The 22,694-nt window shown below is 38.8% G+C and overlaps 1 protein-coding gene across 1 annotated transcript; it reads right to left on the bottom strand.

Moving 5' to 3' along the window:
• Window positions 1-4,420: 4,420 nt before the first annotated feature.
• PRG2 (proteoglycan 2, pro eosinophil major basic protein) lies at window positions 4,421-13,162 on the bottom strand. Its single transcript, XM_018568789.1, has 5 exons — window positions 13,101-13,162; window positions 9,995-10,221; window positions 7,989-8,123; window positions 5,549-5,654; window positions 4,421-4,521 (listed from the first exon to the last, which is right to left on the bottom strand). The coding sequence occupies exons 1-5, from the start codon at window positions 13,159-13,161 to the stop codon at window positions 4,463-4,465; spliced, it is 588 nt and encodes a 195-aa protein (XP_018424291.1). The 5' UTR covers window position 13,162; the 3' UTR covers window positions 4,421-4,462.
• Between the last annotated feature and the right edge of the window lie 9,532 nt (window positions 13,163-22,694).

Genomic DNA, 22,694 nt, shown 5'->3' with positions numbered 1-22,694 from the left:
TGAACTGCACAAAACAACTTGCTTTTCTTAAAGGAGAACTATGAGGTGAGTGCTTTTCACTCACCTCATAGTTTTAGCCGACCTGTGACAATGAGACTGTCACAGGTCGGCTCAGTAGATCGGGAGGTGAGCGAACACATACCGGCGTTCGCTCACCTGTGAAAGCGTTCGCTCACCTGTGAAAGCCAGCACAGAGAGTAATTAAACACTCCCAGAAGAAGAGAGGGCTGTGATGTCAGTAGAGAGACCACTGTGCTAAGGAATTGACTAGTCAAATGTCCTGCTTTAAGACTGCACAATGGAGAGAAACCATTTTTTCCTTCTCAGTGAGCTAACAGAATTGGCACAGTGGGGCACTGCTATATCTATATTTTACAATAGTATTGCATTTGAGGTAACCCTAATCCTACTTACCAACACATGCATTAAAAAGGGAGTGTATTCTAAAGACAAAGCAATCATTTTGACACTTTACAAACTGTACCTGGAAAGACACAGAATTTCCGGGGACAGTGTACTGCTCAGCCAAGGGTAGAGCACAAAGACATTGTCAGGGGCATGGTGCCCTGAAGAAGTGAATCCCTGTGTATTGTTCGTAGTGCGCAGAGGTGGGTGGAACAGGTGGAGAAGGTCTGGAGAGAGCGTTCATCTGATCTGGCGATGTCCCTTCAAGCACCACAGTGGTTTTATTTGTGTGATTGGGCTGTAAGCTTGCATTTTATATAAGTATATTTTAATAAAGTGCTTTATACAGTGAATCAGTGTGCACTATGGTACGTGTTTGTTCTCATTATGGCTAATACAACTTATGTATTGCTGGGTACCAAAGCGGACCAGGTAGAGATTTACATGTGGATCCAATTGTGGGCTTAACCCCGCCCGGCCACAAAGACAATCAACGTGATCAGACCTGCTGTACAGGTCTGTTTGGAAGGTGAGCAACACTCTATAGGGTGGTTGTACAGTGGACATTTCATAGAAAAGGGGAATATCTACACTGATATCAGTGGATGCATACTTTCGTTTTATTGGTTTCAAATATATATACTGTACAGCCACTGATGCATGCATTGCTTTATTGTGCATCTTTCTCATTTGTGTTTTGATGGGACACATTGTTAAAACTATATTGCAGTCTGGCTTACACATCTATTTTTTTTTAATTTATGATTTATACACTAACATTGTTAACATCAAGCATTTGCTAAAATATTTTATATGTACCAAAATTATATTGGGGGGAGTTTGGGCTGGATCCAATCATCTCTAATGATCATTTATTATCAAATTATCCATTTCCAAGAGAAACATGATGGCTGCCTACGCTGACTTTTCACTTTGTAGTTCCTAGTTGCCTGGCTTGTTGGGAAAACTTAGAGTTGAGGAAATGTGGATAAATGGTCCAATGAAAAATGGCTATACACTAGTAGAGTTTCCTTTCGAAAAAACTATTTTTTAATAGCCAGTCGTTAGTGATGAAACAAATTTGAAAGACAAGAATGGAAACTTCTTATTGAACAAATTAATTTCTAACAGTGAATGTTGCTTTTGGTTCGAAAAATTCTATTGATTGCAAATTTAAATGTTAAAATCAAATGAAATTTCAAACTAAAGTCTCTGATGCCATTAACAAATGTTCTGACCAGATTTTCCTTACAAAAGTGTGTTCGAAATTCTACCAGTGCATACCCAGCTTTAGAGGGCATTTCCCCTCATTTTGGGAGAGATTTCCACTTACTTACTGTGGTGTCTACAGGGCAGGCAGTAAAAGGAAATCTCCCCAATGGGATGCAAATAGCAAAAAACACCTGGTAAGGATTTAAACCTTTTCTATTCTATCCAAAATTAAAACAAACGATTTTGCATCCAAATGCTCCTGAAACTTGTACATATTTATTAATGAATTTTCACTGTGGTCAGGTGCAAGACTTTAACAAATCAGAACTTCAGAGGGCATGTTGCCTTATGGAATGTCCGCAGTCGAACAAACTGCGAACATCCCCTAAAGTTCGGTGAACGCTCAAACTGCCGATGTTCGAATCAAACACTCGGCTCACCCCTAATCTAAATGAGATTTTGTAGAGATTTCACATTTAGATTGCAAGGTGTATGACCAGCTCAAGTCTTGTTGTGGACCATGTGTTCCCCTTTACAGACAACCAAATAGATGTGCCTAATCATTCAGTCTCTTTGAGTGTAACTATTAGTAGTGTTACTGTTCTGCTTTAGAAAGTCATTATAATATGTCTCAGATACTTTTCCTACAGCTTTAATCAAAATTTGTGCATAATTTCTTAAAAACATGGAAACCATTTTTTTTTAAATACAAGGACTGCATAAGTTAGTGTATTGCATGTTATATTAGGAATGAGAACTGTACACATCTAACAATAATCCTGACTTAGCTCCAGAATTAAAGCCAAACTCCAGCCAAAAATATTTTTGTTTTGTTTTGTATAAAGTATTTAAGAGATAGATCCAACAACAGGTTTTAAATACTGTTTATTGCCCTATAGAGGTCCTTCAGAAGAGTGAGATGGCTAATTGAGGTTAATGGCAAAGAGGACTGATCCATGAAATTATCTCGCAACAGGAATTATCTTGCAAATAGGTGCAGGATGTGCAGGATAAAGGAGGAGAAGGAGGTAATATACAGCTCAGAGCAGATATAGAATGGAGCAGACATACAGGAGAGGGGGCAAAAGTGTTACAAATCCTCCCCCACTTATTTTAATTTTTTTGTTGCTTTTGCAGCTTTGTTTGAACTAAGAACTAATGAGTAAATTATTCATTTCATTCATTAGTGTCCCCTGCCTCTGCTGTGGGAGGAAGGGGGGTGATTGACAATGTAAACATGTGTAATGACAGTGGTCACATGACAATCACAGAGATCACAAGGCAGAGAGCCGGTCTAATGACAACAGGAACAGCGGCTTGTGTGCATACAGGAGATTCTAGGAGGAGGAGCGGGTATGGCCTTCGGGAACAATAGGACTGCGGACCAGCGGTTAAAAAAAAAAACATACACTACAAAAGCTGTTACCTTGCAAGGGTTATTCAGCATATTTCTACCAAAACACTAATTCAGCCTGGTTGGTTGTTGCGGCACCAGCTGCTCCTTCCATCTGACTTAGGGCCCCTGTCTGTTCCTCCACAGACGGTCCTCTCAACATCTGTACAAACCGTTTTGCTGCAACTGTAGCACTGGCCCACCAGACTGATTCCAGAGCTTGAGTACAAGTTCTTGAATGGACATGTGGTGGGTACTTACCGTGTGGCAGAGGTTAAAAGAGAAAAGGTGACAACACTTTTCCTTTGGGTGTTTTATATAGGAGTAATCTGCAGTTATACACAGTATTCTTTGACTTTCAAATAACTAGGCACTTAAAATTCAAATGCTATTCAGAGCAATGATTTAGGGCTTACATACAGGTAACTTTTTTCTACTTTTTTCACTCTTTTTCTGTTCTGCTCGGTGCCTCTGAGGGACCGAGCAGAACAGCCTATATTTTGTATAATATTTAAGTGACACTAAACTCAGGAGTTAAACCTCAAAAATGCATTCAAGAACCCTACTTATTAACAAAAATGTAGCTTATTTGTGTATCACTCAGCTGTAGATCTTCAAATTATCTCTGAATTGGTGCTGACATTGTCCTTCCTTCTGGAGGGTGGCTGCTTTTGTTCCCCATGGTCCATGTGTGTTGTAAAGTAGTCACCACTCCAAGCTTGCTCCAAGGATGAACTACAATCTCATGTTTAGTTTACTAATTTTCATTGAGAGGGAGTGAGCTTGGAGCATTGGATACTTTACAACACACACATGGACCATGGGGAACAAAAGCCACGCTCCAGAAGGCAGGGCAGTGTCAGCACCAATTCAGAGATGATTTGAGGATCTACAGCTGAGTGATACATAAATAAGGTTCAGTTTTGTTAATAGTTAAGATACTTGAATGCTTTTCAGGATTTAACTTCTGAGTTTAGTGTCATTTTCAAAAGAATTTAAAGCATTCATATGCTTAAACACCTTTTGTCAGTGGCTATTTAGACTCCACGTAGAGTGGAACAGAAAATGTATTTTAGTAAATGGTTTCCTTTTTTCAACTTTCACTTTTGGTGGCTAAGAAACAGATATAATGTAACCTGACAATTTTAAAAATAGAGTGGTCTTATTTGTTCAGCAGCCCAGAAGCAATTCAGGGCATTAAAGGTTGAACCTGAGGGTCACATCCAGACAAAAAGCGTGCGCTGTCACAATTACATTTCTACGAAAAAGAATGCAGGTTGGTTGAATTTAAACACAACACACAATTCAGAATGCAGTTATGATTTATTAAAAAATGGGTAGGTAGTATATAGTATAAAGCAGAGGAGGATGTTATTAGAAGCAGACAAGAGAGAAAAGCTGTATCAGGAACATTGGAGACGAAGGTCAGAAGCCTCATTAGATCTGTCACTCTTAGATGGTACAGATGAAGGGCAGTGAGGTGTCACAGTTGAAAGTATACCAAAGGCCACCTGAGAAACAAAATGAAACAGAGGTGTTAAGGTCTTAATTGTAAAAGGATATTAAACTCTTCCACACTCTGCATAAAAAGGAATTATAATTACATTGGTGTCATAAAAGCTGCTAATGTTACTTTTTCTTCACCACCCATTATGTCTTTGTGGTCACTCTTCTGCCTTCTGTTGTCCAAGCAATTTGATTTCTCATATACAGCTTTTGGTACAAGATAATGTCTAAAAGACTTTCAATGTAAAGTGGAACTGTGATCTCCCATTAAACATATGTATTATAGCACATAATTATAAGTGAATCCACAGTTACAAATTTATCTTAGACCCCATGCAAAGTCCCACAAATGCATATTGATTCTGCCAGTGAAGTTAACCCAATGCACCTTCCTGTGATGGGGTGGAAACAATGCTGTACTGTTCCTGAATTCAGAGCAGAGTTGTCACTCTCATGTTTGCACTACAGTGAGATGAAAAAAAATGTTGCAAGGGTATGGATATCAGTCATATAACTGCTTAAGCCTGTAGCCTGTCAGTCATCACCCAGCCACACTTAGTCATGTCCACTGTTTTCTGGACTGAAAGCACTGCTTATGTTACTGAAACCCTCCCACTGTGAGCTGCAGTGTGGTGAGGTGGAGCGTGTGAGACACAAATAAAGGTAGGTTTAGCCCACTCAGGGGAGGTAAAGTTTTTACAAGGCTTGCACATCAAAGAGTAATTGGATTTGGTGCTTGTTTAGACTGCTATACAGGATCCTTTAGTTTTACTTTAAATGTAATTAAGTATTCCTAACCGCTACTTCCTCTCTGATTCCAGCAGTCAGTTCATGCCCTCCCACTCTCTCCAGCAATAAGCAGATTATGGGTGATATAGAAATAGAGTTCAGCAGCAAGGGAGGGAGGGACTGCACCATATAGATGCTATGATCTAAGAGACATGTGTATACTGTGCTTTTAAAAATGGTTTGTGTGTTTAAAGTTCAATATTTGCTTTTTTTTCTAAATTTCTCTGTTTTCTTGTTACTTACTTGACAAATTCATGGCCACGCACCATGTTCCATAAGTTCGACGCTGTCCAGAAGCAAAGTTAGAGTAGTTTACTCTGCTTCCATCAGCATTTACATAGGCACAAGACTAAAAATGGCAACAAAAAAATATTTTATATAAACATATAAATATATATAGATATATTTGTCAACTTGTAAGTCAAAAAATGATAAATATCCTATTAGTCCCAGAATCCATGTAACAGTCATCTGAAAAGATTCTCCTATGTTTCCTAATATAGATCACGGTAGCTACTTTTTGTCTCTGACTGGCATGGCTTTAGTATGGAGTCTATTTATAACCAATTTGCAGAGTCATTTAACCTTTGAACCTTTCTGAAAGTTTGTTCTTTGCGAATAGATGCAAAAATGAATGTTCATAGATGTACAGTATTTTCTTTTCAGGTTGAATGTATGTAATGTGATGCTGCATTTTGCCACTAGATGTAGCTGAGGAGTACAGGAAATAAGTAGGGATTCAGAGATACCAGTTCAGATACTAGTGCCGATACGTGGCATTTTCACACAAAGTACCGTGGTTGTCGTGGTTGCAACTGCAACTGAGCCCTGGCGCTCTTCCACTGTCCTGAAATCATTAGTCTGTAGTGTTTTAGAGAAACTGTCACATGACACTAAATACAAATGTATCAGTAATCAGTATCTGTGAGTACTTGGACAGGTATCAGCACTTGTACTTGGTCTGGAAAAAATGGCATCCCTAATATATACAGGTGAAACTCGAATAATTAGAATATCCTGCAAAAGTAATTGCAGTAAGTGCTGCAAAAGGGGCCCAAACCAAGTACTGAGTACATATGCATGCTTGTACTTTTCAGAGGTCCGATATTGTTCTATGTACAATCCTTGTTTTATTGATTGCATGTAATAATCTACTTTTTTGAGGTTGTGGATTTGGGGTTCTTGGGTTTTCATGAGCTGTAAGCCATAATCATCACAATTATGACAAATCACGGCTTGAATTATCTTGCTTTGCATGTAAGGAGTCTATCTCATATATTAGTTTCACCTTTTAAGTTGCATTAGTGAAATAAATGAACTTTGCACCATATTCTAATTATTCGAGTTTCACCTGTATGTATATAAAACAATATATATTAAAACAGGGATGCAGAAATCCCAGGAGCCCCATAGCCAATGTGTCTTAAAAATTACAGCTGGCTCCTAACTTCTGAGTTTTTCTCTAGTCTAGTCATGGAGCTGAAAAAGTATCAGTACTTGTAGCAAGACCTTGGTATCTATGCATCCCTGGAAAAAAGTATTTATTTCCTATGCTCTTCAGCTACATCTAGTGACCATACTGTTCCATCCAGCAGCCTTAAATGGACCCCTGTATCACCTGTAAAGAACTCTCAGCCATGGAAACAGAGTATGGTTTTATAACTCCAAAAAAGACAGAAAAATGACAACTGTAACTGTTTGCACAACGAAGATAGGTTTGGAAAGCTATCAGTAAACTGGTATCAGTATCTTCAAACTGGCATGTGACTGCTGAAGGAAGATTGGAAAAAAAAGTACAGGATTTTAAATTCAATTATCATGTGGTTGTGGTAGGGGATAACTCTGGTTATATTCAGATTATTTGACTTGAACTGGAAGATCTTTAGCCCGGGCAAAATATAAAATCAAGTTATTTCCACTTGACCATTCTCTCACAAACTGGGTCTTGATGTAGCTTATTAGGTTTTCTTGAGATCAAATGCAGACAAGGCTAAGCATCTATTCTGAAAAAAAGTATATATTGCTGATGGTTGTTTTTTACCCGTAGGTTTTATTTAAAGGAGAACTATGGGGTCAGTGTTTTTCCCCATAGTTCTCCTTAGGGTAACGGGAGGACACAAACTAGCGTCCTCCCGTTACCCTAAGCTCAGTATACCGCGAGCTACAGCTCGCGGTATACTGAGACGCCGCAGCTGGAGCGGATCCCGACGTAGATGACGGGATCCGCCCAGCTACGTGAGTGACAGCTGGCTCTGCCTATCTAGAGGCAGAGCCAGCTGTACCCGCCCCATCCGTTCCGCCAGTCAGCGCTGGCAGATGGGAGCAGGGAGAGGGGAATCCAGCCCCTCCCCCTGTCACGGCAGAGAGCCGTGACAGGATCGAGAGGTGAGTGAACCTGGTATGTGTTCGCTCACCTCCCGATCTACTGTGCCGACCTGTGACAGTCTCATTGTCACAGGTCGGCTAGAACTATGAGGTGAGTGGAAATCACTCATCTCATAGTTCTCCTTTAAGTGACAAATTGATATCTTGTTTTTAACGTCTTGGTTTAAATGTAAGAATGTAATGTTGTGTAATTATGTGTTTTATTTTAGAAGGTTTTTTGGTTCAATAAGTGTACCATACTGTATATGGTTATAGTATATACTATAAAAAACAAAACTATTCTATCTCAGTCACTTACATTGCCGGGTTTCCATACACCGATCCATGCATAATGTCGGTTTGAACATGCTCTCTGTGCAACACATCTGATCTGGTTATTGACCCCCAAATTATGAACTGAACTCAGTTTACCACTGCGGCACCTGCAGGAATGCTTTGGAGGAAATAGAAAAGCACAATTAATATATAAGCTCATGAAACCAAAGCTTTATAGAGTCATGCCTACACAAATTTACCAAGCAATTAAACATTATATGACCAACATTTTGTGAACACCTGATTATCACACCTAGCCTGTCACCAAATGTATGTAGAAACCCTTCGAAATCGGCTCAAGGGTACTGTTAATATTACAGCATACAAAGACATTTTAGACAAATGTGCATTTCTAACCAAAAAACTGGTGTAGATCTTTTTTGTTCTACCATGTCTGTGCCCCTGTGTTAAGGCCAGCTCCATAAAGACATGGTTTGGCCAGCTAAAGTGGAGAAACTCAAGTGTCTTACGCAGAGCCATGACCTCAATCCTATTAAATACCTTAGGGAAGAATTGCAATGCTGATGATGAACCAGGTCTTCTCAACCAACATTAATACCTAACCTCAAAAATTATATTTTCCTGAATGGGCATACCCTTCCCAGATGAGTTACTCTTTTAGTAACATGAGACCACTGCAAGATGGCTTGCATGGAGGACTTAAGTATTTGGCCAAAAATTCTTTAGGATAGTAGTCCAACATGGATGGGTGTGGTTTATTCAGTTCTTTAATTACTTTGTCTTATTACTGCAAGATCTCCTTGTTGGAGTTGCCTGACCTGATGTCCACATGTGGACAAATATATAAACATGTGGGTAATATTAGATAAAAAGGAGGCATTGAAGATCTGCTTTATACATCAGGCCCTCACCCCCATTCCAAAAAGCTTTATTATTGCTAAAAAATAAAAACCTGTGAAGAAAACTTACTTTTTTCTCACCAGGCTTCCACATGGGAGAGGGTGTCATTGCAATCTTTCCAGCAACATGGCTGGGAAAGCTGAGTACCCCACATCTTGTGAGAAGCCACTCCAGCACAGTGCAGGAGCATCTTTTCCCGAGATTTGGCATCCTTTTTGGATTGGAAAATCCATGATGTCCTGCTCACCTACATGCCATGGTCAAAAGCTGGCTGTTGAATAAGTATACAGTATATTCTATCTATTCTGTACATTTTTTTTTCAGCGTTATTTTTAGTGTTTTGGAACAGTTTGGGGGACCTAATGTATTAAGTGGACCTCGCCTTTAGCGCAAGCTCATTTTTTAAGAAATGCAAGGTAAATGCTGCAAACACATTAGTAAGTCCATAGTAATTGAACTAATTGAGTAGGGTAAGGATTGCCTGTTGGTTGGAAAAGTTTAGCGTGTATCCTGAATATACATCAATTGCTTTTTTTCAGTGTGTGTAGAAACTAAGACATCTTGAAGAGTAAATTGGGCCTGGGCATCTCCTGTGTCCATCAGAAGGAATCCCTATGATCCCTGCTGGATTTTACATTCATTTGTTATTATGATGAATGCAACACATGCATCTGGAACACACTAAGATGGGTGGATTATCCAAAACCCCCAGGAACCAAGAGAGTCAAGAAAAGTGGTAGGGAGACCTCAATGTTGAAAAATCCAAGACATAAGAAGCCAGGAACTGACTTAGCCTAGAAAGATTCTCCTATATCTAAATATAACCTTTGGGTTGATCATCCTTTACCTATCATAAAATAATCTTGCTGTCATAAAACAATACTTAGTGGCTTCTTTTAATTTAGGTTGCAAAATGTTGCAGAACAGTCACCATTTTTATTCTGCCTACCCCTTAACCCATCTGCCATCTTGTCTCTCACCTCATCTTGTCCATTACATATTTGTCACATTCCCTGGTAAAAGAGTTGTAGTAATTTTTTTAATTTGGTTACCTTGGTCATACATAATTTCTGTGTTCAAAACAAATTGAGGAAATAAAAAATTACTTCTTAGAAGATTTTGACTAACCTGAGCCCATGCAAAGGTTGTTGGGCAGTTGAAAGCTTGATAGTAACAGTTGCTTTTGTCTGGACAAGAATGGTCAGATCCTTTTTTGACTTGTACAGTGACATTGTCACATTGCTCCAACTGGGAATCATCTAAAGGAGTTGTCTCCAGGGCACCAGGCATGTCACAATTATTCTCTACACCATCTAGATCTGTTATTTCATTAGAGTCATCCTGAGGGCAATCCTCTTTAAAAAAAAATTTAAATGTTGAGATGTTTTAGAAGTAAAATATTTTTTTCTATATTTGCTGGAGGCATGTCTGTGATCCCTCTCCAGAGCAGTACTGACAGTAAAGTTAGATCTGGTCAGACCTAAATCCTGTTGATACAAATCAGTTTTAAATGTGTACTTTTTTAATAATAAATTTGCTAAATTGTGAAGTTTAAGGTAGAAAGTGAAGTCAATGACGCACCATAGAGCTTTGGTGTCATAGAGCGGATGACACCAAAATAGGGAGGGTAATAGACACGGACTTAGACACTTTAACATTACAGGAGGACATGGATAAAATAGGGGAGTGGGCATTAATGTGGCAGATGAGGTTTAATGTCGATAAATGCAAAGTAATGCACTTTGGAATTAAAAATAAACAAATGGGTTATACAATTATGGGTATGCCGCTGGGGAAGTCAGAAATGGAGAAGGATTTGGGGGTCATTGTAGACCACAAACTGAAAGGTAGTTTGCAGTGCCAGGCTGCTGTAAACAAAGCTAGCAGGGTCTTGTCCTGTATTAAAAAGGGGATGTATTGCAGGGACAAGTCTATAATTTTGCCACTTTATAGATCATTGGTTCGACCTCATCTGGAGTACGTGGTCCAGTTCTGGTCACCAGTACTAAGAAAAGATGTCCTTGAGTTGGAAAAAGTCCAGCGAAGGGCAACCAAACTAATTAGGGGTATGGAGGACCAGAGCTACGAGACGAGGCTACTAAATTTAAACATGTTCACATTAGAGGTGAGGAGATTAAGGGGGGATATGATTTCCATGTACAAAATGTTTAATGGTGGTAGCAACATTAGCGATAAACTGTTTAAAATTAACTCCGTTACAAAAACTAGAGGCCATAACCTAAAATTGGTGGAAAAAAAATTCCAGCACAAGGTGCGAAGGGGGTTCTTCACAGTAAGATCAGTTAGGGTCTGGAACTCACTGCCACAGGCGGTGATTTCAGCAAATAATGTGGAATTGTTCAAGAAACTTTTGGACGATTTCTTAAGGGACCGTAATATACAGGGGTACGGGTACTCCTAGAATGAGATCCTAATAGGTTGGACTTGATGGACTAATGTCTTTATTCAACCTCAAATACTATGTAACTATGTAACTATAGAGCTGGTCAATTTACTAGATATTCTGGATCCTAAGCGCAACACTTGACATTACCATTATAGTCAGTGTTTGTAATGGTACAGTAAGCTCTTAGAGACTGCAAGCTTACTGGAGTAGAGGTAAGTGACTGTGGGCATGCTACAGGAGATTGTCAGAGACAGAGGGCATGTTTGAGTAGATTAGTAGAAACTGCAGACATGCTACTGACATAGTTAAAGATAGGAAACTTGCTGCAGGAGGAATTGGGGACGTGTTACATGAGACTGTTACAAGTCAATGCTCACATACATGTGCTCCTTTCTGCCCCCTAAAAAATTCCTGATGTCACATTTGATTCTTTTAAGCAACATCCATTACACAAGATCAGAAGAAACACATACATGAAAAAAGAATAAGGTTATAAACGATATAGGGGAACATTTAAATAAATAAATACATAAAGTGGAAGAGCCAGGTCTAATAAATATCTTCCTTCACTGGCCATGAGTGAGCACCAACAAGAAGTTGAGGTGCTGAACCTGGTAATTTTCAGATCATAAGTGAAAAAAATCTAACAATGGTCCAAAATGCCCGGGTGGGGGTGGGGGGGCTTCCCAATGTAGAGATCATCTGGCTTGAGAAATCCACATGTAGTCAAACCAGAAATGCTGTTTTAACACCTCTCTCTTAGCAGGTTAATAACACTTCCTAGACTCCATTTATGCAAATTAACTGATATTTTGACTGTGACTGGGACTCAGGCTAAAGGCAACCTCTACTGAGAAACTATGGGCACCACTAGTGACCTTACCTTTTAAAAGTGCTGAATGCCCAGTTGTCATGCCAAATCTGTTGCTTCTTTTTTTGAGCCATTGACCTAAAACAAGTCAGGGGTTCAGACTACATTCTGACTTTTCCTGATCTGCATGCTTGTTTGAGGTTAAGACAGAGAGTGCCAAACAAGTAGCATTGTAAGAAGAAGGCAGCAGCCTCCTTTCTCTCAACCTATCTTTCCCTTCATAGTTCTTGTCACCAAATTCTAGAGAATGTTATGTATATAGTTTGGCCTGTAGTGTGTTAATGCTTTAAAAACCCTTCTATGTCATTATATGTGTACATAGGGTCAGTGGTATTTGTTCATTATATAGGCAGGTTTTGCTTCTTGCTAAGTAGTGCTGCACAGTGACTATATTGTTCTTTTCTCTCAACTCAAGTTTACCAGTCAAGTCTAAGAACAGTATAGATTCTGTAACTGGTTTTAACTCAGCAGTTGTTGATGTGGAAAGCTAATTGAAGCCAGTAAAATACATATACTGTAGCCTATAAAAAATCTTCAAATCTCTAAATGGAATAGGGTAATAGAAACAACATACAACAAAATACATGAGTTACATCAAAATGATTATTACATTTTAATTGCTGTCTGTGCCCCCATCGGAGGCATTTCTCCTCACTTCCTCTCTATTTAATGGGTTTTATATAGAAAAAGGTCAGAGACACAGATAGGAATAAAATATTTTTTTCTCATACAGCGGGGAAGGGTTAAATCTTATCTATCTGGTTTTTAATGTTGTCTCTGGTCTTGTTTGGGGAATGTTCCCTCCACTTCCTGTCCAAATACAGTATTTATTAAATGTAAAAAAAAAAGTTCATGTTAGAGCCTGAAACACTAACTCAATAAGCAATAAATGTTTAAAAATGTCCTTCGTTTTCTCAACCAAATTCTAATACAGAAATCTTAGACTGTCAGCTCACCTGGTTCTTGGGCATGGGCAGAGATGGTTCCCACCAAAAGCAGCAGCAGTAGACGATACATGTCTGTGGAGAGAAATAAAGACCAGTTACGTCAAAGTATTTACTATACTTTTCACAGCTGGGGACGAGATGATAAAAAGTGATCGGTTGACCCCTGAGACCAGTCTGGAATGAGAAAAGTCTAAGTGGTCTCTATGAACAACACTCTTTTCTTTTTCTTTTTCCTCCAGTCTGTGTTCATAAGTTATTGCAGTTACCTTATTGAAGAGTAGAAGCCTTCAAGTTGTGATGGGTCACTGGGCACCTTCAACATCCAAATGCTTCTTTATCTCTTGGCCAACTCTATACTCTCTTATACATCAAATTGAGGAAGTTGTGGTTTTATATATTTTATATCACAATGATATCAGTATAATGATAAATACACGCAACACATGAAAAGTGTTATGGAAAAACAGATTTTATTGATTGCATAAGTTCAACTGTCTGTATTGAATTAGTGGCCAGTGTGTTCTTCCATTGTAGAGGTTTGCTGGCATAGTACTTCTACAGTACAGTACAGCACTGCCTCAGATCCCACCAGGAAATTCCATGATGTGGGTTTTGATTGGTTTGTCCACTTTAACAATTTAATGATATGTTAAAGGGTCTGTCCACACAAAACTAATATTTTGTTTTTTGTTAGGTAAACCATCTGACCGTTTCTTCTATCTCATGAGGACTCGTATGATGAGATCTCTGAGCTCAGTTCTTGGGTCTGCACAGCTGTTGTATCCATTATGAAGAGTTCCCACCATCTCTGCTGGATTTTTATTTGTTATATTATGGAAAATGTAACAGGGAGAACTGGAAAACACAAAAGTATGTGAAAACACCCCGAACTTGCAGGAGAACAGGAGCAGGGTACTATAAAAAGTTATTGACAACTGTTACATCTTGGATTTCCCAGGATGCCTCTGACTTTGATGCAGCGATTGCACAACTAAATGACAAATGAAGCTTAACGTTGATAGTAAAGTAACATGTTAAAGACAAAAACATATCTTACAATCTACAGCCGCTTTTATCAACCTCTTTTAAACAGGGGAGCGCTCTAAATAATATTTTAGGTCTTTGGGAACCTCTGCTAATCATTAATAAAACTATATCCCACAATACATTAGTATAAACAGTACATTGAGATATAAGAAAAAATATAATGAGGAATGTTACATACTTAGCATATTTGGCACCCAGGAATAGTCTATCTCTAGATATTTTCAGTGATATTAAGAAATTAAAATGAACAAGAATAATAACAACAACAATGACCAGGAAATAAATGAAGATAAAAGGAAGGTAAAATTGTAATGTTCCCTCACATTGGGGTTCAAAGGAGAAATCCCCCCTTACATTGATTGTCAGTGGAAAAATGCACCTTACATTGGTGGTTAGTGGAATGCTCCCTAACAGTGGTGGTCAGTCGAGAAGGTTCATCTTAGATTGGTGATCATTATGAGAAGTGCCTCCTTTCACTGGTGGTCAAAGGAAATATTGCTCCATATATTAGTGGTTGGTGGAAGAAATGCTCTTTACATTGGTTGTCAGTGGGAAAAAAATTGCTTTACATTAATGGTCAGTAGAGAAAATGCTTTATTCAATGGTGGTCAGTGTAAAGAATGCTCATTAGATAAATGGTCAGAGGGAAGATTGCCCTTTATTATTATTATTATTATTATTATTATACAGGATGTATACAGTGCCAACAGTTTGTGAAGTTCTTTACAGTATAAGAAAGACATTACAGTTACTTTACAATTTGAAACAAGATGATTAGGAGGGCCCTGCACATGAGAGCTTACAATCTACTTTAATTTAGTAGTCAGTGTAAAGAATGCCTTTTACACTGGTGGTCGGTGGAAAGATTATTCTGTAATTATGGTGGGCAGTGGAAATAATGCCCTTTACACTGTGGAAAGGGAGAAGAATGCTGCTTACCTTGGTAGACAGTTGACAGAACACCACCCTGACATTAGTGGTCTGTGGGAAGAATCACCCATTATATAATGATCAATGGGAAGACCCCCCTTCCTCATATTAGTGGTCAGTGGATAAAAGTACTTGTGGTCAGTGGGAAGAGTAACCCATATTTTAGTTGCAAGTAGGAAGGACACCCCCATTACAGATTGCTAAAAGAGATAATTGTTGTCAGTGGTTACTTACCTGAGAGGTAGAAATTGCTCATACCTCAAACCTTAGCAACAGGCACCCTAGGGTCACAAGGAACCCTGGTTGAGAAATGCTGATCTAGTGGAAATGTAACTGGTCAACAATGGAATTAGACCTGATAGATCATAAAATTAAAGTGGAACTAGTCACTAGTTGTCTTACTATGCAAGCTTACAGGCCTTGCTATAAGATTATGATAGACCTACCTCTATTGTGCCATCCTCTAGCAAGTCTCATCAACCCTCTGCACTCCACACAGACACCACTTTTCACCCACTGCTTTGTTTGCCATAATTGCCATATTTTCATAGTCTTTTTTTTTTTAGCTGTTGGACAGCCATTGACAATGTAACTTGTTTGTGTTATTAACAGCATGCAATGCCAATCTACAGCTTATAGAGTGAGCAATATATGCTGTTGTATTAGATGTACTGTGTATACTCAAAATAACAAGACACAATCTTGCCTCTGTACAAAATATTAGTAAGGCCTCACCTTGAACATCCAGTTCCTGTTTTGGGCACCAGTTCAAATAAAGGGCAGTCCAGGGCAACCTAACTAATAAGGAGCATAGAGGACCTCAGCACTGAGAAAAGATTAGAATAAATTCAGTTTTTCTGTCTTGAGAAAAGGTGATTATAGGGGAATATGGTCACCTTGTATAACTACATAAATGGTCCATATAGTAAACTCATTGGAAAGTTGTTGACTATAACGCCAACACAAATGACAATGGGGTACTCGTGTCTGGAGGAAAAGAGGTTTAACCTTTAACCTGTGCCTCCAAAAAGGCTTCTTTGCAGTAGGAGTTGTGAAAATGTGAAACAGACTTCAACAGGAGCTAGTTTCAACTCTTTTGCATGGGCTAGATGCTTTTTATAATGCAAGGAATATTAATGTCTAATTATAATAAGAAGACAGATTATTCTACTGCAGATTGTTGATCCAGGGAGTATCCTGATGCCTTAGAGAATCAGGAAGAATGTTTCCCTGTTGGAGCAAATTGGACCATGCTTTATAAGGGTTTCTGCCTTCCTCTGAATTAACTTTGGGTAAATGATTTTTAGGATGCAGGTTATTTAAATTTTAGCTATTTTGTTTTTGTCATTTGGTTAACTATTACAGACATGTCTTTCTTAACCTATGTAACATTTTAATGACATTTTTAAAGATGGTATAATAGAGCCTTATAATGTAGAAGAGATTTTGAATATACAAAACAATATAGTAGTTAATTAGCTTAAAAAATAAATAAATACACGATACATTCATGTGAGTGTAACTAACCACAGATAAGCGATTTAATCCATGAAATCAAAAAGTTTAGCAACTCAGAGTTCTTGAGTAATTGCAAACACGACCTGGCCATATAGATAACTGGGCACCGGAGTCCACTGAGATAATAGTAACACCTTGTATAACAGCTTCCTTTAGTCTAACTTGTAATCTTGCATTTTATTTTTACCACATGTTATAAAAATTGATTAATATTTTTAATATTATTGCCAAGTAATTTTCATCTTAAATAAATGTATTATCGTTATTAATTATTTACCCAGAAATGTGTATTATGCGCTTCTCAAAGTGCTGGCCAAAACCTGTTTTGATGATCTAATGACATTACTAGATGAGAGTGAAGGTGGCCATACACTTTACAACCATCGCAAGACCTTAGAAACGGTCGCACATCTTCATTCACACTGCACGATTCTCGTACGATCGCGGGATTTCCCGCGATTCTCGTACGAGAATCGTGCAGTGTATGGGCACCTTGACACATCCCTAACTGAGCAATAATATCGGGAATTAACATCAGCTAATCAAGGACAACGAGAAACTGATAATGTATATCAACAAGGATCTAGGGGTGCTCAGCCCGTTTATCGATCTAAATCACAAAAATGTCCCTCCCTTCAAGTTAATGCGTGTGTATGGGCATTTACACAACAAGTAATGGCAGACATACAGAAACTACCTCCACAAGTAAAAAGTGAACAAAATAACATATCTATAGGTCAAAAGCAGGCCTTGCAAAATCTACAAGCAAACCTCAATATTATATTCAAACCGACCGACAAGGGTGGAAATGTAGTCCTTATTAGTGATGGGCCGAACACTCCACTGTTTGGTTCAAATTCGAACTTCAGAACATGAAAATTAGAACTTGAACTCAATGCAAGTCTATGGGGGTAGAACATTGAAAATCAATTGTCCCCATTTTAAGGCTTCTATGCAATTTATTGGCCATAAAAAGTGTATTTGGATTCGAGTACTGCCCTGGGGGACATGTATCAATGGAAAAAACACTTTAAGCAATGTTAAAATCACTGCTCCTTTAAAAACTGTATTTTTTTCAAGTGATACAATAAAAATTAAACATTTCCTTTAAATACCGTGCCTGGGAGGTGCCCTTAAACTGCCTGGAAAGTGCACATCTGTACGATGTATAGAACCTGCTGCAGCAAAACTGATATTTACAAAAAAACAAATGACATTGATAAATAAAAACAAAAACGTGCTGTTCCCTCTCCCAAACAATACCAGACCCTTTGGTCTGGTAGGAATGTTAGGAGGGACCCCATTTAAAAAAAAAAAAGTGTGGGGTTCCCCCTTAAAGTCTTACCAGACCATTAAGAGCAAAATACTCCAATGTGAAACACGATTGATATATAATCTTGGAGCGACTGCTAGCCCCGGTCTTAATGAAATGATTAGTTACAAACCGTTCCTTAAAAAATGAGAAAATATTGTCAGACATGTTGTTATTCTTTTTTATTGTCTAAGAAAGGTTTTGGATTATTATCACCAAAATGGTACTAGATCAGAACATGACAACAGATAAATGTCTTGAAAACGTGTCCATACATGATATGATAATATATGATCATGTGTATGTTCAATTCAAAATGATGATTGCTATGATTTGTGTATGGTGTAATCACAATTGGTGGTTGATTGATTGTTTACATGTCCATATACTGTATATCACTCACTAAGTGATTCATTTTGGTTTCTGTGATGTTTTCTTCTTTTTTGTCCCTCCTTGAATATATAGTAGCTCCAGAGCCGGGGAAGACCATTCATACTAGCACTCCTCGGTGAGACCGTATAGAAATATTATCCTCCCTGGTTCCACTGTGTGGCACCTTGCTCTCCATCATCAGACTTCTGAGGATGTACTTCGTCCCCAAGGCCCTAATTGATGGTAAAGTACACCTCTGTAGTGGTTTGTTGGTGGCCCGGAAAGGCGAGCATCATGTAACCAGCACACCTGAGTGCTAAAAATGCCATCGGTCATATTTAAGGAGGTACACATGGTGTTTAGGAGTGATGCTGCCAGCTAGCTTCTGTGGAGACCATAGCAGTACTCAAGGTAAGATGCAGTGGGGAATGGGCCCCCCCTTTTTGGTTCTGAGATTTTTTTTTACTTTTCCGCTTTTTGGAATGCATATACTGTTTCCTATTAGTAGCTGTTGGCATTTTAGGACTCCTTTGTACTTCAGTTCTCCTCTCCAAATTGCCGACTAGCTGGTGACAACAGTGACAACAGCTGACATTGCGGGGAGTAACCCTCTGGTTTATAGACATCTTTTCTTCCTCCAATTGGTCACACCAACATAGCAGGTCATTAGATATTCATGCAGTGATATTTTGTATAAATAATACAGTATATGTAATTATGATATATATATACCGTATTTTTCGCTCCATAAGACGCACTTTTTTCCCCCCAAAAGGAGGGGGGAAATGTGCCTGCGTCTTATGGAGCGAATCCCGGCGTCCGAGACATGCAGTTTCCGGCGCCGGCGAGTAGTAGGAGCCACTGCTCGTTTAATACGAGTGATCTAATAAGATCACTCGTATTAAAGCCGAGCAGCGGCGGCGGCGATCGTATTCAGCAGTAGGAGCCACTGCTCGTTTAATATAAGTGATCTAATGAGATCACTCGTATTAAAACCGAGCAGCGGCGACGATGGAGATCACCGTAGAGCAGACGAAGAACGGACTTTCTTCGTCTGCTCTGTGTGATCACTGAGACCGTGGCACTGTAATCACAGCGCCAGCTGTCTCAGCGGTCACTAACTGCAGCTTCTGTCACAGCTTCTGTCATAGAAGCTGTGTCAGAAGCTACAGTCTGTCGAGTGCTCCATAAGGCGCGCCGGACCTCCCTGCGTCCTATGGTCCGGTGCGTCTTATGGTTCGCAAAATACGGTATATATATTATGTAATAGTTTTGTACTTACCTTCACGTATACTTATTTATGTAGAGCATCCTCTCCCTCCCTCCTGAAGAAGACCCTATATTGGGAGCGTGAAACGCGTTGAGGTGTATTGGCACCCTTTGATACCATGACATCATGATAATATCACATTAAATAGACTCTTTGCGGTCATCGGACAATCAATCCACACTGCTGGTATCTATATGAGGTAGGCCATCAGTGTATTATAGGTTGAAGGAAGGATCACTTTTGTTATGTTTTTTTAACTATGTAAACTCATTTTTTTACTTTGTACCAATAAAGATGCAGTTTTAATACAGCTTTGTATTGACCATCAGTGGTGTTCTTGATACCTAAAAAGGCCTCACCTATGTTTTAATATTATATACTTCTTTTAGGGTGTGCTATTAACTTAACCCCATAATTATATATACAGAATGTTTTTGTTTATGCTCTTATCTTTTCTGTACCTGTTTGTTATTATAGGATTGTATAATTTGCCTCTTGCCTCATTAAATATTCTTCATGCAGTTATATACTTCATGACAAAATATCCTGAGTTTGTATACTCTGTATGGGGGATGTTATTATGGTATGAAACCCAGTGCTGGACAGACCGGGCAGCCCCATCCTTCCTTCAGACAAAAAAAAATCACCTGGTTTTATTTTAGCGCCTTCCCAATTTTACCTAGTAGGAGTGCAATGGTAACCAACCAATAGAAAAGTGTAACTCCAGACAAACATTTTTTTTAAGAGGATTCCATTGATGCGTTAGCATTTTGAAGAATTACTCTTCCTTTCTGACCTGGTGGCAGTAGTTCACCTTGACATAGCACTAATTAGAGCTCTGGCCCATCCCCCTTACTTCATATCATATTAGCCAATCTGGTCTGTAGGATGTATAAATATGTATTAGATTTATTATTCAGAGATCACCCACCCATGAAGCTTCCAGCAGTTAAGTCTTTGTTTTATTAAACATATCCTGTCCCCACAGCATTTATTTCAACACAAATATCCCCATAATATTATATGTGCATTTAAAATATTTCATGCAAATTATTTACCTGTAAAATCCTCCCTTGTGTAGACATTCAAAAGCCCTGAGACTTCTGCAGGGTATCACCATCTTGGATGTGATGTCACCAGCTCCTGCAGACTCAGGGCTGTCATTTAAGTGACACTAGAGTATTTCCTTTCACTCCCCCCTGGCAGCTACATAAAAGGTTGAGCAGGTAGATGAAGGGACAAATGGAGGAGCTTTTCCAGCACAAAGGTTTTTTTTTAAACAGTCCTAGAACAGGAGACGGCTTTGACATGCAAAAAGGAAGTCAGTTGTTCTAGTCCAATTTTCTAGCACGTTCATAGCACGTCACAAGTTAAGAAAAAATAATTGATGAAAAGGTAAAACATTGCAAGTAAAGATTCAAAATACTTGTTTTTTCTATGCTTGTACCTGCATTTTTCTTAAGTTGCTGACAGGGTCTCTTTAAAGCTCAAAGTGCCTTCACATTCGTTTCTCTACCTCCTAAAATATATACTGTTACAATAAGTGCCTGAAACTGTTACTTATTGATCTGTGAATGTTATGCCATTTTAAATCATCCCACCACCCCTGTCTTAAATCATTCCATCCTCCCCCTTCTTAGATCCAAAGTTACCAAGATCCCATGGGCATGGTTCTGCTACCCCGCACCGTAATGCTCCCTTTGCTGGCCGCACCTGCACATTACAGCCTCACAGACTTTATGGGACTGTCTCCTGTTTGGGAGATGATCATGGCCAGGAGAGGGAGACTTGCAGGACTGGATGTCAACAAAAAGCAGAGAAGTGGTCCTTGGATCTCGATAATAACAGACCTGTAGAGGGTGAGGGTGGGATTGTTGAGGTTTAGGGGAGGGGGCAAAATGTCCACTTATTCTTTCAAACAAAGGAATATTTTGATTACCTCCAAAGGGTAATTAAAATATTTTGTTGTTACTTGTCCATGATAGTTTGGGAACACCTAAATGCTTGATATAGGAAAATAGCATGCTCCTTACATTGCTTAACTTTGAATAAGACCCCCACAAGCATTATTGATTTTTGTATAGAAACAACAGTAGCCACAGTATTTTACATTGATTGTCATTTATTATCATTGTAATATGGAAAATGTATGCAGCAGAAAGGGGCAGGGAACAGGTAGGGTACAAAAAGCAAAGTTGTGGCACGGGGTATGAAAGCTTAATAACTGCATATGAAAGGCAGTTTTGTCCAGCATCTGAGAGAAACCCATTGTCCACCTGAGTGAGGAAAGAGAGATATGTTAGCAATGCATTTAAGTGAAAAAGATCTTTTAAAGGATATTTGGATAGGAAAGGGCATATGTAAATCTGAGTTCCTAAAAGGTGAAGTTTATAGTTACCATGATTCCCACCATACCCCTGCTGCCTGATGCCCCTTTCACAGAATAAAAAGTATATTATATCAATATCTATATTCCCTTCACTCCATCACATATCTGTTCTGCTAATGGCAGGCAGGAGAGTTCAACCTGTGTAGTGCCCAAGTTCCTCAAGTCAGAGCTAATATGGAGCTATGGACTTTACCTTTACCCATGTGTCCTCTAGGCTTTCTCTGTCCCCAGCCAGTATACCAAGTTGGTATAGCCTAAACATTTTCCATCAACATTGCTATATCCTTGACTCTGAATGAAGGATGTTGAGAAAAACATTTATGTTAGCCTCCCCACAGGTCAAATACAATAAATAATAACAATATACATGCAGAACACTTGCTTGTCAAGAAATGCAAAATTAAGGAGGAGGATGAGGAGGAGGAAGAAGAAGAGGAGGAGGAAGAGGAGGAAGAGGAAGAAGAAGAAGAAGAAGAAGAACTGCAACAGTATTATGCTGACAGCACACTGGAGTGTCAGACCACTGTTTTCACATACAGCACAGTGGTCTGGATCTTGAGTGGTCAGAAACCACTCACACTCATGCAACAGCAAGACTTCAATTAGACTTTAGGTTAATATTTAAAAAGGAACACAAAAATGTTTTTTTATATGTTTTTCTCTAACTAATCATATCAAATATATTTTTAACAGAGTTGAGTTTAGAATTCAACCATGGCACTGGTGTTACAGGGAATGATTGGTTATCTAAAGGGTAATCACAAC

Source organism: Nanorana parkeri, unplaced genomic scaffold (assembly GCF_000935625.1).
Source record: "Nanorana parkeri isolate BGI_ZX_2015 unplaced genomic scaffold, ASM93562v1 scaffold1244, whole genome shotgun sequence".
In the NCBI taxonomy this organism is placed as follows: domain Eukaryota; kingdom Metazoa; phylum Chordata; class Amphibia; order Anura; family Dicroglossidae; genus Nanorana; species Nanorana parkeri.
The sequence above is the reverse complement of the archived record's forward strand: the minus strand, read 5'-3'. Positions and strand labels throughout refer to the sequence as shown.